Source organism: Mustela lutreola, chromosome 10 (genome assembly GCF_030435805.1).
Source record: "Mustela lutreola isolate mMusLut2 chromosome 10, mMusLut2.pri, whole genome shotgun sequence".
In the NCBI taxonomy this organism is placed as follows: domain Eukaryota; kingdom Metazoa; phylum Chordata; class Mammalia; order Carnivora; family Mustelidae; genus Mustela; species Mustela lutreola.
The window spans coordinates 108,406,830-108,426,311 of record NC_081299.1 but is presented as its reverse complement, the minus strand read 5'-3'; the positions used below and the strand labels follow the sequence as shown (position 1 = coordinate 108,426,311).

Here is a 19,482-nt window from a genome sequence, read left to right as displayed (position 1 = left end):
TTAATCTAGCTACAGCATCTCTTGGGGATGGAGCCCAAGCCTGCGGATGTCTGATTATTCTAATGCTCACTCAAGTTTGAGAACCACCACTTGAGGTCAGCTCTAACTCTGTGTAAGTGAGTTTCTTCCATCCCTGGTGTAGCCAAGGCGGAGGGAAATGAGTAGGCTGTAGATCGGAGCTTAGGATGCCAACAAGGGGCGAGATCCTGCTAAAAACAGACATTTTATTAGCAAAAATAAATACAAGCTGGGCAGACGAAAAGAATGAATACGCAGACCTAGAGGAGATCTCTTTGAGGAAGAGACAGTCTCTCAGTCTACAGGCTGAGATGGGCAGGTGCCGGGAAGGTCCCCAGACCCAGCCCCCCGCCCAAGGGAGGCAGCAGGGCAATGAGGGGCGCCTCACACTCCCCCAGCAGCACGTCTCTGCGGAAGCCTGCGCCCCTGTCCAGCACCTTGGCCCTCAGACTGCGGGCGGCCAGGTCTGGCGGGCCCAGCCCGTCGAAGAAGAAGTCCTCGTTGAAGATGGGGTTGGCGCTGCATTTGACCACGCGGCTCCGTTGGCCTCGCGGACCGACGCGGGGCCGCAGCCTCAGCACCACGCAGCAGCCTCCACCGCCGCTCCCGGGGCCGGGCCGCGACTGCAGCAGGCCCTCGGCGCTCACCAGGCGCAGGCGCAGCCGCCGGGGCCCGGCCTGGTATTCGGCCGAGAGCCGCAGCTGGCCGCCGTGGGGTCCGAGGCGCAGCACGCTCTCCTTGGTCGGCCGCAACTGGCAGCACAGGAAGTCCAGGTGGAAGAGCGGCGGCCCCGCGCGGCGCGGCGCGGGCGGGCTGGTGTCGGCCGAGCTCGCCTCCTCCGGGGACAGTGAGTGCGGCCGGGGTCTGCAGGGGCCTGACCGCGGCGAGCCGAAGGGCGACGACTCGGGCGACGAGGCCGTGTCGCTGTCGGGGGCCCGGCAGAGGCGCAGGTCCGGGGCGGAGACGTGCCACCGGCCGTGCGCTGGGGAAAGCCCCCTGGCGGCGGCGGCGGCGGCGGCGGCGGGCAGCGGCAGCGGGTGGAACAGGGACTCGCGCCGGCGCGTGTGCGGGCTCTCGGGCAGGAAGGCCCAGCCTTCCCGGCCTGCCAGGTGGGGCAGCGAACAGGCCGCGGGGAGGCTGCGCCCGGCCAGGGGCTCGGGGCCCCCAGCGTCCGGGAGCCGCGGCGGGATGCAGAACTGCGGAATGCGATCGGGAGTGAGGACGTTGGGACAGGCGCGCGCGGGCGGGCCCGGGGCTCGGCGCTTGGGGAGCAGGCTGGAGGGCGCCCATTGGGGCCTGGATTCCGGGGGCCCCAGCCTGTAGCCGGCTTTCTCCAAAAGCCACATGCAGTGGGGGTGGGGGTGGGGAAAGTCCGAATTTAGCGTTCCCAGCGGAGGCCTGCGGAGGACAGAAAAGGGCCCGAAGTGGGTGATACAGCGAACATACACCGGTTGGTCCACCACGGCGCACTTTCTCCCGGCGCACGGGCCCCTATCCGAGCAGGAAAAACAAGGGGGTGGGGGGTGAAGCCTGGGGGCATGAGGAGAAACGGAGGGCATCAGGGCATCGGACAGTCACATTTGCAGATGCACGCCTTAGGCACCCGAGATCTCAGACTCCGCCATTAGTGCTAAAGATGCTCAGTGAGAAGGCCCAACACACCCACTGAAACTCTAGGCTACTATTAGGAGAATGGATGAACATGCGCAAACTACCGAAAGGTCCATAGTCACAAACACCGACACAGATCCCGAACCCTGCTGGGACATCCTGTTCCCCGGAAGAGACACAGAGGCCCTTGGCAATCTCATCCCCTTCTCCCTCGCCCATCCCGAACTCAAACTCTTCTCCTAGGTCTTGTCTGGCTCCCCTCCCAGAGGAAGGAGGAAGCTAGCTCCGGCTACCTTCCTGGCAGCCAGGAGCAAGCCTCTCCAACCTGAGCCATCCTTCCGTCCTGGCCCCACCTGCCTCCTCTTGCTCCTCCCTCTCCTTTCTGAGTGGCTCCCACGCCGGAGTTGACTCAAGGCACACCAGGCTGCTGCCCTGCGAGCCCCCAGGGCAGGTCCAAGGAGACGCACCTCTGGGGGTGAGGCGGGGATCACAGAAGAGTATTCCTCCTCCCCAAGCCCTTCCGTTGTCCTGCCGCAGCCTCCCAGCCCCAGGGCATCCTGAGTCTGCAAGGCTGGCGGTCTGTTGGTCCGCCACTCCCACTCTCCACTCCTCTCCCTAGGAACCACTGAGCACAAAGGCGGTATTGATTCTCTGCCACCCCCAGAGTCGGTTCCGGAGGCTTCACCGCTGGTCCCTCACCGCACACCCACGCCCCACCCACGGGACCGCGACATCCTGACCGTCTGACCATCTGCCTGGGAGCCCGAGCCCACAGCTAGCTCCGTCAGACGCCCGGAGGGCAGGCCTCACCCTTGGGCTGCCGCTGGTTCCTGGCTTCTGGCTGGTAGGAGTTCAGAGCCCAGAGGGGAGCAGCTTCCTCTCCAGCTTGCTCCCCCAGCCCAGTTCTTCTGGGAGGAGCTGGCAGGGGCCTCTGTTGCCTACGTTGGACCTCTTTTCCTGGATAAACAGAGCTCTGTCTCCACGGTCATCAGCCCAGCCTTCTTAACTCCTTCCTCCAGGTTTCTAGCAGCAAGCCAGTCCTGGGCCCTGGCCCTCTCTGCAGGGAAGTAGAAGGAGGTCATCAGTGGGCAGTGGCTTCCATACCTCTGTGCTGCCCGGGCCCTACCCTCGGCTTGCTAGGTGAAACCCATGGCCATGGTCACACACACTCTGCAAAGCCCTCTTTGATGGAGTCCCCCCCCCCCCCCCATTGTTCTGTTCTGGAGCCATCACAGTAACTCTCAGACAGAGGGACTTGCAGTGTGACTAGTTCTCTGAACTATACTGGCTCAAGGAAAAGTTACCAGGATTCAGATTTCTGGACATAGAGACACTGAAGACAGAGCTGGTTCTATCAGTGGGTCAAGCGCCAGCTGGCCTGTGCTCCTTGTCTTTCGCAGAAGGCTGTTAAACTAGAAGCATGGAGAGTGCCTCTCCTCCCATCCCCTCCCCTGCAGGCAGATCCCACAAAGCACAGGCCACCACTAGCAAGATGAGACCCTCAAGTGCACCTACCATCCCTCACTCTCTCAAAGGCTTCAGGCTCATTCCCTCCTTAGGATTTTTGCATAGGTTGTTCCCTCTCCTAGGACGACTGCCCCCTTCCATTCTTCAGATCTGGAGGCCCTCACTGACAGCCTCCCATCTAAATTAGCTTCTGTTGTATACTTTCACAGCACCCCATATTTTCCTTTCTGGCATGGGTCACAGGTTGGTTTGTTTGTTTGTTTTTCCCCTCTGTGATTTTTGTATATGATTATTTAACATCTTATTAGACTGTGAGCATCATGAAGGCAGCACTTAGGACAAGGCAGGTGCTCAATCAGGATTTGTTGAATGAATTAATGACATTAAGCAGAATTATATCTGAATCAATTTATTCATCCATTCACTATGCTAGGTGCTGGGGATACATAGAATGGGGGCAGGCTAAAGGAAGAGACAGTTAATAAACTTGCAAACAACAACAAGATGCAGGAAACAAGATGGTTATTTTGACATCTGATACCTGAGAGTTTTAAAAAAGCATATGTTTCTTTTGTGGAGATCCCTGGTGACTTCAAACCCTCTAGTCCCATGGCTTCTGACTCAGCGAGGCCCTGGTGTCCTTTCTGGGGAGGGTGGTCTATGCGGAGTGCAGCAGCCAAGAACTCCAGGCTTTGGCATTGGTCAGACATTTTTGGCTTCTATAAGAAGTCCAGAGGTAGGGTGGAGTTCAGGGAAGTTTGATTCTGTGGCTTCATTCATTCAGTTACATACCACGAATATGTGCCAAGCACTGTGCTGGACTGGAGGATATAGCAGTGAGAAAACAGATGTATCTCCTAGCCAGCCGAAGTTGATACTTTATTTATTTATTTTTTTTAGAGATTTTATTTACTTGTGATCTCCATCTGTCAAATAAATAAATAAAATCTTTTTTTTTTTTTTTTTTTTTATTTGACAGAGATCACAAGTAGGCAGAGAGGCAGGCAGAGAGAGAGGAAAAAGCAGGCTCCCCACTGAGCAGAGAGCCCGACGCAGGCCTCGATCCCAGGACCCCGGGATCATGACCCGAGCTGAAGGCAGAGGCTTTAACCCACTGAGCCACCCAGGCAACCTGAAGTTGATACTTTAGCAGAGGAAGAAAAGATGCTAGAAAAAAAATCATTAAAAAAAAAAAAAAAGTACAGTTTATGAGAAGTGTTGGGAAGAAAATAAAGGATCATAGAGGAGTGCTCAGTTTTAAATGGGGTGGTCAGGGATGGCCACCTTGAGAAGGGAGCATTTCAGTAACAACATGGAGAGAGAAAGGGTTTCTGAAGGAAAAACATTCTAGGCAGAAGGAATCATCAATGAGAGTCTCTCGGGCAGAAGCATGCCTGGAGTGTTCAAGGAGGCAAATGGGTCCACAGAGCTGGAACAGAATGAGTGAGGGGGAGGTAGAGTCAGAGCGGTAACAGAGCCAGATGTTGTTGGGACCTGTAGCTGCTGTGACAATTTTAGCTTTTATTTGAGCTGAGGAGTAATATGACTTGCCATGGTGACTTGCCTGGTGACTATGTTGAGAACAAAAGGAAGGGGATAAGGGCATAATTAGAGAAACCAGATAGGACACTAATGAATTAATCTTTGCATAAGATGATTGGGGCATAGATCAGGGTTGTAGTAGTTTCTAGATCTGTTCTGAAGATCAAGTCAATAAATGGATCCATCCCCATCTAAAGAGAAAGAACGATCTCTTTTTGGGTCGAGCAACTGGAAGAATGGAGAATGCGTTGAGAAGAGGAAAGATTAGGAGCTCAGTGTTAGCTCAATATAGTCTGAAATGCCTGCCGACCTCTTAATAGAGACATTGAATAAGCAGATGCATATATGAACCTGGAGCTCAGAGGAAAGGTCCAGACTGGAAATATAAGCGTGGGCACCAAGAGAAATGAAGATAGAATTTAAAGTCAAGAGACCTGATTAAGTATAGGTAGAAAGAGGAAGGATCTTGGGCTCAAGGCTCAAGACTGAGCCCTGGGCATGCCAATATATTTTTTTTAAAGGATTTTATTTATTTACGAGAGAGAGAGGTTGAGAGAATGAATAGGAGAAGGGGCAGAGGGAGAAGCAGACTCCCCGCTGAGCAAGGAACCTGATGTGGGGCTCCATCCCAGGATGTTAGGATCATGACCTGAGCCAAAGGCAGACGCTTGACTGACTGAGCCACCCAGGCGCCCCAAGAGAGAAATTTTTAAATCACAGAAATAATGGTATGTTTGTATGCTGATGAGAAAGATTCCATAGAAAGGAGGAAATTGGTAATGCAGAAGAGACAAATGAGAATTAATGCAGCGTTATTCCTGAGTAGACACAAAGAAATAGGTTTTGGGCGTGGGAAATCAATCTGGGGGTTGTCCTTTGCCTACTATGCGGACAGTTCACCCAGTTACTGAAGGGAAAAGAACAACTGAGTAGAGGTAGAAGGTGAAGGAGTGGGTGGTGGGAGCTTGTTCTCTCTGAATGCTCCTAATTGCTCATGAAGCAGGATGCAAGGTTACCAGCTGAGAGTAATGATGGCTGGAGGAGAAGGTGACTCTAGGGTTTGGGTAGGTACCAGGAGAGGAACAATCACCCAGGAGGACAGGGGAGTGAAAGCTCTAGGGAAATACAAGCTGGCAGCTGGGCAGTACTGCAGGCTTGCCTGGAGGATAGCAGCCGTAACTTTATGCTGCAACCAAACAGCACGGTTGTGAGAGTTTTCTCTAGCTGTATTCAGTTATACAAATGCAGGGAGAAAATGGGCAGAGATTTGGTTCAGGATTGTGCTCAGTCATTGATAGTTCACTTTCTGGCTCCCTCTCTCCTTCCATTTCCTTCTCTTGGTGGATAAAATCAAGGGCACATACAAGCACACCCACTGCCTGGGTCACACAGCAGTGGGACTGAGAATGGAGTATAGATAATTCACAGCCTCGTTGCCTCAGTCAGGGTCAGGTGAGGTGAGGAAAACAGCACCTGTTGGGCAGTTCAACAGAGGGAGTTTAACACAGGGAACTTGTTACGGAGGTATTGAAAGAGCTAAAGAGGCAGATAGGCTGGTGAGCACAGTCTAGCAGAATCTGGGACTTTGGAGACACAGCCTTTCAAAGCAAAGAGAAGGGGAGAACTCTTAACTTCTTGCTACTTCCCGCCTTCCAACTGGTCACCAGAGCCTCTCAAAGGTGACAATGGGACACCTGGGTGGCTCAGTCCGTTGAGTGACTGCCTTTGGTTCAGGTTATGACCTCAGGGTCCTGGGATTGAGTGCCACATCCAGCTCCCTGCTCAGTGGGGTGCCTGCTTCTCCCTCTGTCTGCTGCTCCCCCTGCTTGTGTTCGCTGGCATTCTCTCTGACAAATAAATAAATAAAATCTTAAAAAAAAAAAAAACAAAAAACAAAAAGACGAGTGACAATGGAGCCTGGTTTCCCAGGTTGTGGGCACTGGCTTTGCCCAATCCAAGGCAGAGGAGGGATGGGATGGAGGAGGGATCTGAGAGCCATCAAGCAAATGACTGGTGCACAGAGGAACCACAGGTCAACTTAACGAGAACAAGATGTCAGACCTGGAAGGAACTTAGACGTCACCTCACCTGTCCTTCCATTTTTATAGAACAAGGAACAGAGCTAGAATGCCATGATGTGCCAAATAGTAGCAGAGTTGAGGCTAGAAGCTAGATCTATGTTAAAGAGCATTTTTTTTTTTTTTTCTTGAACCCTAGAGGTCTTTGGATTGGAGCAGAACTACTCCCTTCAATGAGGCCCAGAGTGCTGCCTCCTCGCCTCCACCAGCACTATCTCTGCCACTCATGGAGAACATCACATGTGACCCAGGGCCCTGATCGCCTTATTCCTGCTGGTGCCATTGTAGAGGGACCCCTGGAAGACTGGGCATTACAGAAGTTATCTGGGTTCAAGCCTGATGAAGAGGCAGGCAGGACTTTCTTCCAAGTAGGCAGGCAAGTGCTATAAGACTCCCTGGGCTTTTGGGTCTTGCTAAGCTCTCTGCCCATGGCCTTGAGTAGTGGCCTCAGCATGATTTGCTACAATGTTCACTGTGGGCACTGGCAGGTGATGGAGTTGGTGATATGCTGTGTCTTACAGCTCTGGCTCCTTACCTAAGACTTTTTATGAATGACTTAGCTCTGCAGTTCCAGGAAGGCCTTAGGGGCCCTTTTTTAAAGAGCTGATATGAGCTAGTATCTCCTGCCTTCTTGACCTGGTTGCTCTTACAATTGCATTATCCACTCTTCGGTTCTCTTGGCACTGGACTCAGGCATCTGGAGAAAACATATCCTCTGTTTTTTTTTTATTTTTTTAAAAAAGTGATTGATGGATTGATTTGACAAAGAGAGAGAGAGAGAGCACAAGCAGGGAGAGCAGCAGAGGGAGAAGCAGGGTCCCTGCTGAGCAGGGAGCCCAAGGAGGGGGTCTGTTCCAGGAGCCTGGTGTGATGACCTGAGCCAGAGGCAGATGATTAACTGACTGAGCCACCCAGGCAGCCCTATTCTCTGCTTTAAGCAGTATAAGCTGCCTCATTTGCCAGGATGGCCAGTGGATTCCATTCCATCTACCTTTAGAGTAGTTGCGTTTCCGATGACTTTTTAAAAAGTGTGGAGGTAGCAACTCCCCTTTCCTACCTAGAAAGCTGTGATACTTGACCTCCTGGAAAGGAGAGGGGCTTCTCAAAGCCCTAGAGCCTAGAGAAGTGTGCCAGCAGCCGATAGCCTTATTTCCCTTACCAGGGTCCCTGCCTGCTTTATCCAGTCAAGCCTGATGTTCCCAGCCCTGCTGTGGGGTCTTGCCTGAGACATTCCCAGCTCTGTCGATTTCCAACCCGTGCCTGTTTCTGTTAGAGGTGCCGGGGTAGGGGCCCCAGCTCCTGGAACCTCAGCCTAGGCCCGAACTTGAATTCTTCACTTTCCAGGGTGTGGGTTTGGATATAGACTCTTCCTTCCTCTGCCCGTCCTCCTCTCAAACGGAGACCATGGTTACTAGCTATTCACCCTAACCTTTTCCCTTTCTTCCCCAACATATAGTTAGACCATGTTCTCCTTTTGTTGTTTAGTGGGGCCTTGTGACTGAGTTCTGGTCAATGGAAGTATTTTGAGGCTTGGTCCCTAAACACCTCTATTATGATTCTCGCTTCTCTTATCTGGCAACTATATGTCAACATCAGGATGATCTTGGAAGTCATGTGTTAAAGACAGCAGAGCTTCCATCTGCCAGATTCCTGAATGACTCCTACACACCAACAGCTGGACTTTATGTCCATTCTTTTTAAAATATGGTGACACTTCAGAGATGTAAAGGTATACCTGTCTCAGTATTTGGCTTTACCACACTTGATAATAAAGTCCTTTGTGGTATGCCCCCTTGGAGTTCTCATTCTTTGGTAAAACTTCTCAAGCCCTTGACCTCTTCCTGGGCCTCACCCGCACCCCTTTAGTTTGGATGGCATTCTGCCCATCCCGGAGGCCGCTGCTCAGTTTCCCACTTCTCTTCTCTGCAGGCTCAGAGGAGGCTCTGGCTTCTCCTTGGTGATGATTTCCTCCCTCAGTCTGTATTCTTCTCCTTCATGTCAGACCATTCCTTCTTAAAAATATTCGCCGGCCATATTCTTTTTCCTCTGTCACCGCTGTTTCCTTGCCTGGCTTACTGGCCATTGTCCCGTAGTCTTGCCAGCTGGCTCCCACCTTCCATTCATCCCAGGTCAGTACACTCCAGACCCCCATTTTCCATCAGCAGTTGGGCCTTCTGCATGCTTTGGCCCATGTGTACCTGGTTGGTTTGTTCTGATCCCCACAGTGGCATATGGCAATCATTGCCCTCCTTCCAGACCCCTCTCCCCACTGAGGGCCTCGCCTCCTGTTTCACTGAGGACGCTGAAGTCCTCTGGCATGAAACTCCTTCTCCTCCCCCCTACTATGCACTCCCCCTTCTACTAATTCCTTTTTTGGTATCAGAGTCACTGATGCTGTCTCCACCTGTGCTCTCAATCCATCTCTGAGACCAGATAGGTGTTCTGCTGAATGACACCTCTCTCCCTCCTAGAGTGTCAGCCTTTCTCCACTAGCTCCTTCCAAAGCAATTTATAAATATAGTCAACCCTCTTTCCTTAAATAACTTCATCAACAACAACATTCCTAGAAAGAATCATCTAGATTCACTTGTCATTCCCACCCATCTTTTCACTCACCGTAATACTGATTTTGCTCCCACGTGGCAAAGAAGACCCTCATCTTCCTCATTGCCAAAGGCAAAGGCCTACTTTTAGTCCTCATCTGTCTTGCCTTCTCGTGAGTGTTGGACACTGCTGAGCTCTTCCTCTTCAGAATGGTCACTCCGATCCTATCCCCAGTCTCTGGTGGCTTTTCATCCTTTGCCCCAACTTTAAGCCTTAGCGTGACTAAAAGTTCTATCTGTGACCCTTTCCCTATCCTTCATTTCTCCCCGCCCTTTCCCTCCTGTCACTCTGCATGCTTCACTCCCCATGGTTCCATGTCCCTTTTTATACTGATCACTTACAGACTGAGTCAGTTGCTCATCAGTCTCGAGCTCCAGACCATAATATCCAGGTTCCTGCTGGTGCCTGCCATGTGGCTAAAACACCACGAGCACATCAAGCTCCATGGGTGGGAAACTAAGCTCATTATCCACCCCCACCTCAAAACTGCTCCTCTCTACTCCCGATAATGCCCCTTGCAATTCCTAGGCCAGAAACATGGTGTCATCCTGCAGAGCTCTTCACCAGTCCATGACATGTAATTAGCAGCAAAGTCCCACGCTCTTTTGTTTGTCCCATGTTCCATCTCTTTCATCTTCAAAGCTCTGACCCATGTCAGGCCCTTACTATCTCTAGCTGGGGGCCGTGATGGGGTCTCCCACCCAGGGTTCCCACCTTTGGGCTTGCTGACCCTTGCTTTACGGCCACCAGAGTTCTCTTTCTAAAGAACAAAACTTTATGTCCCATGCACTGCGCCTCCCCGCCCCACCCTTACTGACCACCACCAGGCTATACCCTTTAAAGTCTTTCCTTGCTGTGTGCTTGGTGCCTCACCCAGAGCCTGGAACCTGCAGGTGCCCAGGAGATCTCTTGGTGCTGAATGGGAAAGTGGGTTTATGGGAGGTGCTGGCGGGATTCTAATTTCCGGGCACAGAAGGGTCTTAGCTTGAGAATGAGGCCATAAATCTATTTATTCAGAGGAGTGCACCCTCTCCTTTATCTCACCAGTCACTTCCTGGGGACCCCTCCCTGCTCTGTAGTGGGTCCCTAGCAGGCAAGGCAGTCAGCAGGAAGGCTTAGTGACTATTACTGGGATGATTCCTCTTCCAGTTGCAGCTGAAGGAAGACGCCTGCGAGGGAAGAGAACAGGCTGAATGGCAGGAGCCGGAGGGGGCGCCCTGAGCATTTGCATCCTGTTATCTGGCGGCTGACCTTGTCCCTGTGAAACAGGTCAGACCGCTCATACATAGAAAACAAACAAACAAACAAAAAAACCCTAGCCTGGTTCTCCAGGTGCCCAAGCCCACTCTAAAAAGCTGGTCCCTGCTGGGGACAGCATCATCAGCATTCTTCCTTCCATTTGCCTTGAGGGTGATGGTGGCAGGGGGTTGAGGCTGAGAATCTCTTTACCTGAAGACTTGGCATAGACTGTCTGCTGATCCCTACTCTGGGCGATGCAAGACATGTAAAGCTTCTGGTCCTCGATCTTTTCCACGTCAACATTCAGGACAGCCACAGAGCCCACAGGGATCAAGCTGGAAAAGGAGGTGGTTTAGCTCGTCCCTCATAGGACTCCCCAGCAGCCATCCCTGCACCCCTCCATTTCCCCCAGCCTTCTCTTCATTCTACTCTGCCTCAGGGAATAAGTGGCTCAGGACTCAGGGCCCCGTTTGCAGACTTCCAGAATCTGACAGCAGAGGCTGTGCTCTGGCTGGGACCCAAGGAATGGCTGAGCAGTGGCTGGGGAAGGAAGGCAGCAGACAGGGCTCCCACACCACCACCGCTGAGCATGGCCACTCCTCAAGGATAAAAAGGGCATGACTTTGGCCAGGGCCCCAAGGACCCATACTTACTTTTTGAACCTGATGTTGAGGCTTACTGTGAACAGCCCCTCTCCAGCCAGGTAAGCCGTTTTAGAGAAGGTCTCGTCCATCAGGGCAGCCAAGGACCCTCCATGTGCAAACCTGGGGGTGGGGCAGGAGCTAGGCAGGGGCGCAAACTTCCCCGCCCCGCTCCTTGATCCCGACCAGGAACCGCCCTGCCTCTGCCTCTCTACCGGAGAGAAAACAAGCAGAGCAGCATCCCAGCTCATCAAACTGGTCCCAGTCACTTCAGCTTTTCTACCATGTTCCTTCAAAGGTGTCAGCAACCACCTGACATAATTCTTTTATTTTGCCAGGAAAACTTCTTGTTGTTGTTGTTTTTCCGATAAGGTTAATGGGAAAACATTTTTTCTGATTCATCACCTGTGGCTGGCAGAAATGGCCATCATTTGGAAAGGTGCACTTGTACAGGGCCTGGAAAATGCCTGGTGTTTTTCAGTGTGGGCTCCAGGGCATGGCCTTGGGCCAGCTCCCACCTTATCCATCAGTACATCTGGGGCCAAGCCCACATTTTCAAGGCAGAGAAATGTGAACTGTAACTTGTGTTCTCTACAGGGCCAATAGGACAGACTCCTGAGCAATCCTGCCTGCAGAAGGCCCAGGGCCCCCCTTTGGCAGGTTGCTGCCAACACCTGCTTTCCTTAGAGCGAGAGAATTTCTCAATCTCAGTTGTGTAAGCCGACCTTATGCCAAAGCTGCTTTGTTGGTGGTGAAGTTGGGAAAAAGAGAAGTGCGCTGAAATCTAGAATGCAGATAACATGAGACAGATTCAAGCTTCTGATTTCCAGAAGCATGATTCTCCACGGACCAGGCCAGCTGTCCCCGCTGTGCTAGCATGGATTACCCTCCGGTTCCGGTTCCTACCACCAGGAGGGGAAAGAGCTGGAAGGTTGTGGAACCACCCTCCACCTGGTTTGACTTCCTGCCCCACCTCCCACTACCTGTCTGATCTTGAGCAAGCTGCTAAGTTGCTGAGCTGCTAAGTGGCTAAGCTTTTCTGAGCCTAAGTTTTTCCACTATAAATTCTGAATAGAAATAATTCCTATTTCAGCAGATTACATGAAGTAATGTTCATAAAACCCCCTACTTTCACATTGCTTTAAAGAGGGGAAAACAAGTTGGTGCCAAAGAACCCCAAATCTGCTCTTCCCTTGGCATCCTCATTGGGCAGACAGGGACCCACTGACAGGCTTGTGGATTCTGCAGGATAGCTCTTAGCCAGCCCGCAACCTAGCCCTCCTCATTGCCTAGGGGCTGGGTGGACACTTGTGATAAGATAGGTGATATATATTGGTCTCTGCCCTGGATTCAGGACAGTGCTGTCGGAAACCCTTGTAATTTCCTGGGCAGTGAGAGTGTCTTGTTTTACTGAGGTGGCTCTGGGCAAGCTTCTGGATGACTCCTGGATGAGGGCTGGTCCCCAGAAAGACCAAGCCATGATTAGAAGCTTCTAGAGAAGGGTGAAGGGCTGGAAATGGAATATTTGATGGACCACACCTGGTGAGGAAGTCTCCATAAAATCCCAATGGTACAGGGTTCAGAGAGCTTCCAGGCTGGCAAACACAGGCCCAGGGGAGGGTGATGCATGCCAACCCCACAGAGACAGGAGCTCCTGCATGTGCTTAGGACCCTCCCAGACCTTGCCATATGTGTGTCTTCATCTGGCAGTTCTTCTGTATCCTTTATCATATCCTTTAATAAACTGGTAAATATAAGTGTTTCCCTGAGTTCTGGAGGCCTCTCTAGCAAAGTAAGTGGGCTTGAGGAGGGGGTTGTGAGAACTCTGACTGGTAACTGTAGGGGCCAAGGCAAGCTGCCCCAGGATGGGCCACTCGAGCATGGATATTATTTTGAGCTGAAGGCAGTTGAGACCCTGTGGAATTCCTTCACTACATAGAAGAATTTAAACTGGGAGTCTTTCCCAGAGTAAAGGTTATTACCAGAGATTAAGTTTTACCTGAGTGACCCATCTGTAAGGCAGGATAAGCATCTAATTACCAAACATCTGCTCTTCTTCTTATTACCATGCAGAGTGCATTCCTTCCCTTCTAAGTCCCAGATCCCTGCCCCCTGCTCCTTAGTTCAGGATGACAGATAGGCTTCATTTTGCCTGTCTTTGGAATTCCCATGTCTGTGTGAATTTCCTGTATGTACACTATTAAATTTGACTTTCTCCTGTTAATCTGTCTCAGGTCAATTTGATTCCTAGTCCAGCTGCAAGGACCCTTGAAAGCGACAGGAAAATCTTGCTTCCCAACATAGCCAAGTCAGACAAAAGTTGTGGGAACCTGGCAACCTGCCACTTGCTCTTGGCGTCTTAAGTGGGGGGCAGTCTTGTGGACTAAGCCTTTACCCTGTAGGATCTGATGCTGTCTCCAGGTAGATGGTGTCAGAATGGAGTTAAATTGTAGGACACCCAGCTGGTGTCCCAGAATTACCTGGTGTGGGGAAAAGCCTCTAAACATTTGGTGATCAGAACTATCAGAAGTGTCCTGTGTGAGCAGTAAAGGAGATGCACAGGAGAAAAAGACATAGTAGTTGAGAACTGTTTTTTTTCCCCCCTATGCAATAGGTAGACTGAACTGGATATCTCTTTCTCTTCAGTATTCATCTCTTCTCTGAACCACTCAACCCACTGCCTTCAGTGTTGGGTGGTCCTCCGCTGCCTTTCCATGAGCCCCTAAATAAAAATCAGTTATACTTCACCCCTCAGCCCCGCCTTCTATAGTTTTCCTCTTGAGAAAGACAGGCATTCCTGACCTGTGTAGGGCTCTGACCTAGTCCCCCAGTGCTCAGTGGGAAAATCAGTGTCCTCATGGAAGATGCCTTTGGGATGGCAAAGGTGGCCAAGGGCTGCAGTCTGAATCCACGGCCTGTGGAGGTGCTGACATCTTTTTTTTTTTTTTTTTTTTTAAGATTTTATTTATTTGACAGAGAGCGATCACAGGTAGGCAGAGAGGCAAGCAGAGAGAGAGAGAGGAGTAAGCAGTCTCCCTGCCGAGCAGAGAGCCTGATGTGGGACTTGATCCCAGGACCCTGAGATCATGACCTGAGCTGAAGGCAGAAGCTTAACCCCTGTGCCACCCAGGTGTCCCAAGGAGCTGACATCTTTTAAGATCTCTGAATTTAACTGTGAGTTTCTCCCAGGCCTTAGGACCCTAAAGCTACCCCCCACCATTCTTTCTCTCTTGTAGGAACTCTGGCACCACTAGCAGGCTTTGGTGACTGTCTAAAGAAGGAACAGGGGGGCGCCTGGGTGGCTCAGTGGATTAAGCAATACGCTGCCTTCTGCTCGGGTCATGATCTCAGTGTCCTGGGATCAAACCCCGCATCAGGCTCTCTGCTCAGCGGGGAGCCTGCTTCCCCTTCTCTCTCTGCCTAACTCTCTGCCTACTTGTGATCTCTTTCTGTCAAATAAATAAATAAAATCTTAAAAAAAAAAAATAAAGAAGGAACAGGGATGCAGGAGAAGGCGGACAACCATGGACTTGGTGGCCCAGTGGCCTTGGGCAAGAGGCTAAAGGCCAGCTTGATTTCCCTTGTGGAATTTACCTAGTGTGAGTTCCTTCCTGGGCCTATCCCAGGTTCAAAGGCAGCAGAGTATAATGGAGAGATCAGTGGCTTGGAGTCCCAGATCCTGGACTAGAGACCTGATTGGTTGCGTGGGCTGCTGTGCTACCTTATCTCTGTGTTTGCTCCTAGGCAAAAGATGAAGTCTGGAGAGATGGTGTCTGAGAGCTAAAATTGTGTCATATGATTTGTGAGTACATAGACATGGTCCTGTAATACCGTATCTCTCAGTCATTCTGGCAGCTAGGTATTATTGCCCGAGGTTTCAGGTAAGAAGGCTGAAGGCCAGAGGTTGAAATGCTTGCTTAGGGTGCCAAGGCCAGCAAGGCAGAACAGAACTGAAAGCCTGGCTCCAGATCTTGTCCTCTTCCAAGTTCACAGCACATTTCTCCCAAGTGGCCTCTAAGACCACCTTCTTACTGGAAAAAATTTTAGGCCTCCATACAGAGGCTCTCCTTATCTGCCCAATGAGGCCTGGACCAGGTGACCAAGAGTGCCCTTCCAGGCCTGGTGTGGAGACAGAAGCCCAGTGCCCACCCTCCCATCCTCCAGCTCCGAGGAAGAGGGACAGACTCTGGGGGCCCTGTGTGTGGCCCATCTGAGCCGAGCCCAGAAAGCAGCCAGGGACATCCACACAGGCTCTGTCTGTGGCTTACCCTGGGGGCCCCTCCAGGTAGGGGCCAGGTTGGAAAAGACAGATGGACTTCTTCTTGGATGGGTGGAAAAAAATGACATACTCGTAGCCTTGTCCTTCCTCTTGGATACATCTGGTGAAGATGCGCCAGTCGCTTTTGTCTAGGGAGAGATGGGCAGTGCTGTAGCTTGAGAAGTGGATGCACAAGTGTGTGGGCCCTAGTTGGAATTCAGCACCATGGTGGAGCCCTGCCTTAGGCACAGGCAGGGTCCAGGAGAGAACCAGAGGATGCCCTGGCTCTGCCCTCAAGGAGCATTCAATCTGAGAGTGGAGAGTCTGCCCTTTCTTCAGGGAGCCCTTGGTCTGGAGGGGGAAACACTCAGGAAGTTCCCTAGCTGAGGGGTAGAGACAGGCTCATGGCCAGATCAAGACTTTAACAGACCTTAAACCTGGGAAATTAAAAATGTAACATGTCCTGCACATATAATTCAAAATAACAACAGTACTAAACCGTAAAATCAGGATGCCTGGCTAGCTCAATTGGTAGAGCACATGACTCTTGATTTTGGGGTTTGAGTTTGAGCCCCATGTTGGGTGTAGAGATTACTTAAAAATAAAATCTTAAAAAAAAAAAAACCACAGTAAAATAAATGCAGAAAAGTCCACCAAAGTCCTGATTTTCCCCCCAAGATGACTACTACAACAACTACATCCTTTTTTGGTGGACATAAAATTCTTTGAAAAAAATTAATTTGGTGACCCTGCTTTGTGGTATAAATGCAAAGGTCATGTGCCTACCGTACCACAGATTCATCACTTGGCTAGAAAACCACATGCATGAATGAGAGAGACAAGAAAACAGGGACATGTGTGCGCACAGGCACACTTACACGCACCCACACACATGAAGGAAGGTGAAGGTGGAAAGTTCTATCCGTCTGATCTGGTGGGAGTTTGGGGAGCCTGGCTATGGAGCCAGTAGAGTGGGGACGCTGTGTTGAGCCTGCAGTCGGGGAGGCAGGCCCCAGGGCCCCTACTAAGTGGAGAGGAGGACTTGGGATAAAGCCTGACGGCATAGGAAGAACACCCAGTGGGAAGGCAGAAGGGTAGGGGGCTAAAGGCTGTGCTCAGTGGGGGCTCTTGGCTGGAAGCAAAGGCCAACACTAGGTTGTGTTCTCTCGGATACGAGGAAAGAACCAGAAATCGGAGGGAATACTCTTCTCTTTTCCTGGGTCAGACACAGAAAGAACTTCCTGCTGAGAACTAGAAGGGAGGTTATGGATCCCCTTCCTGAGGGTCCTGAGGGTCAACACAGTGAATGGGACTGGCTGAACCCCCCGTGGGCTGGGGAGCAGATGTGCCCACAGGCCCTCCCAGGCCAGGCCTTACCTGAGGCAACTGCTAACCCAAATGGGAGTTTCAGCCCCTGGATGTGGTCTCTGTTGGACTTGAAGGAGGGGAGTTTGACCCAGCCATCGGTCTTGGTCTTCTCCAGAAATTCCTGGTATAGGTTCAGCATGTCTGGACACCAGCTGGCATTGGGAAGGGCGTAATCCTTCAAATCCGTCTTCTCTGGACAGAACCTTGAGACCTGGGCAGGAAAAATCAGAGAGATTAAAGAGCTTCTTGAGGGATGGGGGCTGCTGCTTGTGCTGTGGGACCTCTAGGTGATTTGCTCCTGGGTTCACTGGCTCCACCAGTGTCGACTTACAGGAAGCGGCCCAGGTTCCTTGCAGAGGGTTAGGGGACACCTGTGGTGATGGCAAGGGGACCCTACAGTGCAAAGGGAACGGGGGCTGACAAGTAGAGGCATACGGCTCTGTGGTGTGCCTTGCAACTGTCCTGTTTAAAAACCCGTGAGCTGTTCCTTGAGGCTGAGAACTACTAGTCTAAGCCGTGCTGTACAGATAGGGAAACTGAGGAAATATGGCTAAGGTTGCCAGGCTTGTGAGTGTGAGAGCTGATGGTCATACTGGAGCCTGTCCTGAGATACTGTATCCCAGAGGGTGCGTCCAGTTGTTGAGGGCCATTGCTGCCACCTGCTTGCTTTGGGGACTAGTCCAGGTGTCTATAGCTATGGGCATGCCCTGGCAAGGTGGCTCCTTTTTTTTTTTTTTTTTTTTTTTTAAAGGTGGCTCCTTTGAAACATGTTTCAGGTGTCCACACAAGGGTGTTACTATCTGTAGGAAGAGTGAGCCCTCTGTGGTGTCAAATACTCACGGACCTGTCACAACTATAGGCAGTGGGCTGGCTGCTGGCCAAACCACACACAGGTCTGTCCATCGGGAAATGCGCAGATGCAGCTGCAGCAGTCTGAGCTCCATGGGAGGAAAGTGACTCACGCATGGCTGCACAAGATCCAGACCGGGATAAAAGTGTCCTGGTGGTCTTAGTTTGGGATTGCTTGTCCTGTCTTTCTTTCTCCCTGCTTCCCTCCCGCCTTCCCTCCCTCTCGGCCTCCCTCCTTCCCTCTCTCTCTTTCTCTCTTTCCCTTTCTTCCTTCCTTCTTCTTTTTCTTTCTTTCTCTTCCTTTCCGTTTCTTTCTTCCTCCCTTTCTTTTCTTTCCTTTTCTTTCTCTCTCCCTTCCTTTCCTGTCCCTTCCCTTCCCTTCCCTTCCCTCCTCCTTCATATCTTTAGGCCCATCATGGGGGTTGAACTCACGACCCTGAAATCAAAAGTCATGCTCCACCAGCTAAGCTAGCCAGGAGCCCCTTGGTCTGGGTGACTTGATATCCCAAGAACACCTTCCCTTTGCCAAATCACATAGCTCCCCAACACACTGCCCACTTGCTCCAGCCATCATCTGGAAAGAAGAAATTTGGGGTGCTCCTTATGCCCTAAGCCCCCAAGAGAAGGAGGGCTGCCTACCTGGCTGAGCTGGGAACTTACCAGGGAGTCCGCGGAGGATCCGAATGCTGAGGTGGGGCTGAGTCTGGGTAAGACTTGCGGGACGCCAGGAAGGACCTTGTGCTGGCCAAGTCTTACTGCCCCCAGGAAGCTTCTCCTGATCATGGCTGAGTTCTGAGGCTGGGGCTGGTGGGACCACCGGCAGACTCTTGAGAAAGCAGCAAAGTGAGTGAGTGCTTTTTGGATGTAGCTGGGTGCTGCGGGGATCGCTGCCACCTCTGGTACAAGCCTCTCACCTTTTCGGTCACCAGGCTTCCAGCAGCAAGCTGCCTCCGCAGATGATTAGGCAAGGCTGGGCTGGGTTGACACAAGAGCACAGATGTTTGGAGCCTTTCACTGGTCCCAAGCCCCGCCTAGCGCTTGGGGAGGAGCAGACCCTGCTTGGACAGGAATGCTTAACAGGACTGGGCTGAGTCCAGAAAGAAACATTTGTTAAAGAGAAAGAAGCACATAAGGAAATAGCATATGGTACACGGGGCCTCAGAGGGCTGCCCTGAAGTGTTTGCGGGGCGTGATATGAGAAAATTCCCAGAAGGATAAGGGAGGTCTATCTCTCGATTGGAGAGTGTTGGTGGAGTGTCTGTGTGTGTTGGTGGAGCCTTTGTGGCATGTGCTTTGCAGCAAGACCACTTAAGTCCCCTGGTATGGTCCTGGCACCCCTTCGTATATCGCAGACAAGGGGTCGCACAGAGAAGCCTCCATCTGCTGGTCCCCAGAGGGGATACTGGCAAGAAGGAGATGGTCTTAGAGGCACAGACAGAAAATCATTTGGGAGCAGTGAGCTTAGCAAAGGTACTTTCATGCTTTGGGAAGCCCAGAGAAGGGCATGAGTGCTGGGGGTGAGGTGGGGAGCTGGGCAGTGGAAGCCTTGTTCCTGACAAGCCTGGAAGAAAGACAGCTTTCAGGGGAAAGTGGAGAGGAGTGTTCAGCAAAGTGTCTACGAAGTTGCTGGCTTTTCTAGTGCTGGTATTTTTTCTATTGAATTAAAACTGCCAGTTTTCCACTAGAAGTCCTGGTTTTTAATTTACTGGAGAAAAGCATGTTCTGACGGTCAGAACCATGTAAAGGTGGAATTCTGATGACAATGGTGTTGATGGTGGCGATTGGGGCAGTTTCTGAACAATCAAAC

General features: G+C 51.5%; 2 protein-coding genes across 4 annotated transcripts; both read right to left on the bottom strand.

Annotated features, from left to right (window-relative positions):
* Window positions 1-204: 204 nt before the first annotated feature.
* C2CD4D (C2 calcium dependent domain containing 4D) lies at window positions 205-2,508 on the bottom strand. 2 transcript variants are annotated; one of them, XM_059137322.1, is made up of 2 exons: window positions 2,440-2,508; window positions 205-1,416 (listed from the first exon to the last, which is right to left on the bottom strand). In XM_059137322.1, exon 2 carries the CDS (start codon window positions 1,362-1,364, stop codon window positions 318-320), a length of 1,047 nt encoding a protein of 348 aa, XP_058993305.1. In that variant the 5' UTR covers window positions 1,365-1,416; window positions 2,440-2,508; the 3' UTR covers window positions 205-317. The 2 variants fall into 2 exon arrangements, with proteins under 2 accessions (XP_058993305.1, XP_058993304.1); XM_059137321.1 differs by lacking the exon at window positions 2,440-2,508 and adding an exon at window positions 2,097-2,174.
* A 7,362-nt stretch (window positions 2,509-9,870) lies between these two features.
* Window positions 9,871-18,777, bottom strand: THEM5 (thioesterase superfamily member 5). Of its 2 annotated transcripts, XM_059137324.1 has the most exons (7): window positions 18,590-18,777; window positions 18,336-18,501; window positions 16,836-17,037; window positions 15,469-15,607; window positions 11,213-11,323; window positions 10,770-10,894; window positions 9,871-10,489 (listed from the first exon to the last, which is right to left on the bottom strand). In XM_059137324.1, the coding sequence occupies exons 2-7, from the start codon at window positions 18,456-18,458 to the stop codon at window positions 10,446-10,448; spliced, it is 744 nt and encodes a 247-aa protein (XP_058993307.1). In that variant the 5' UTR covers window positions 18,459-18,501; window positions 18,590-18,777; the 3' UTR covers window positions 9,871-10,445. The 2 variants fall into 2 exon arrangements, with proteins under 2 accessions (XP_058993307.1, XP_058993306.1); XM_059137323.1 differs by having other exon boundaries at window positions 18,336-18,777.
* Between the last annotated feature and the right edge of the window lie 705 nt (window positions 18,778-19,482).

What these genes read in the sequence shown, in the direction of transcription:
- C2CD4D (XM_059137322.1), bottom strand. Translation starts at nt 1,364, where the DNA reads ATGTGGCTTTTGGAGAAAGCCGGCTACAGGCTGGGGCCCCCGGAATCC.
- THEM5 (XM_059137323.1), bottom strand. Translation starts at nt 18,458, where the DNA reads ATGATCAGGAGAAGCTTCCTGGGGGCAGTAAGACTTGGCCAGCACAAG. An exon ending in GATCCTCCGCGGACTCCCTG is followed by an intron (nt 17,038 to 18,335) that starts GTAAGTTCCCAG and finishes TTTCCTGCCCAG; the next exon opens with GTCTCAAGGTTCTGTCCAGA. An exon ending in TGGGTTAGCAGTTGCCTCAG is followed by an intron (nt 15,608 to 16,835) that starts GTAAGGCCTGGC and finishes ATCTCTCCCTAG; the next exon opens with ACAAAAGCGACTGGCGCATC.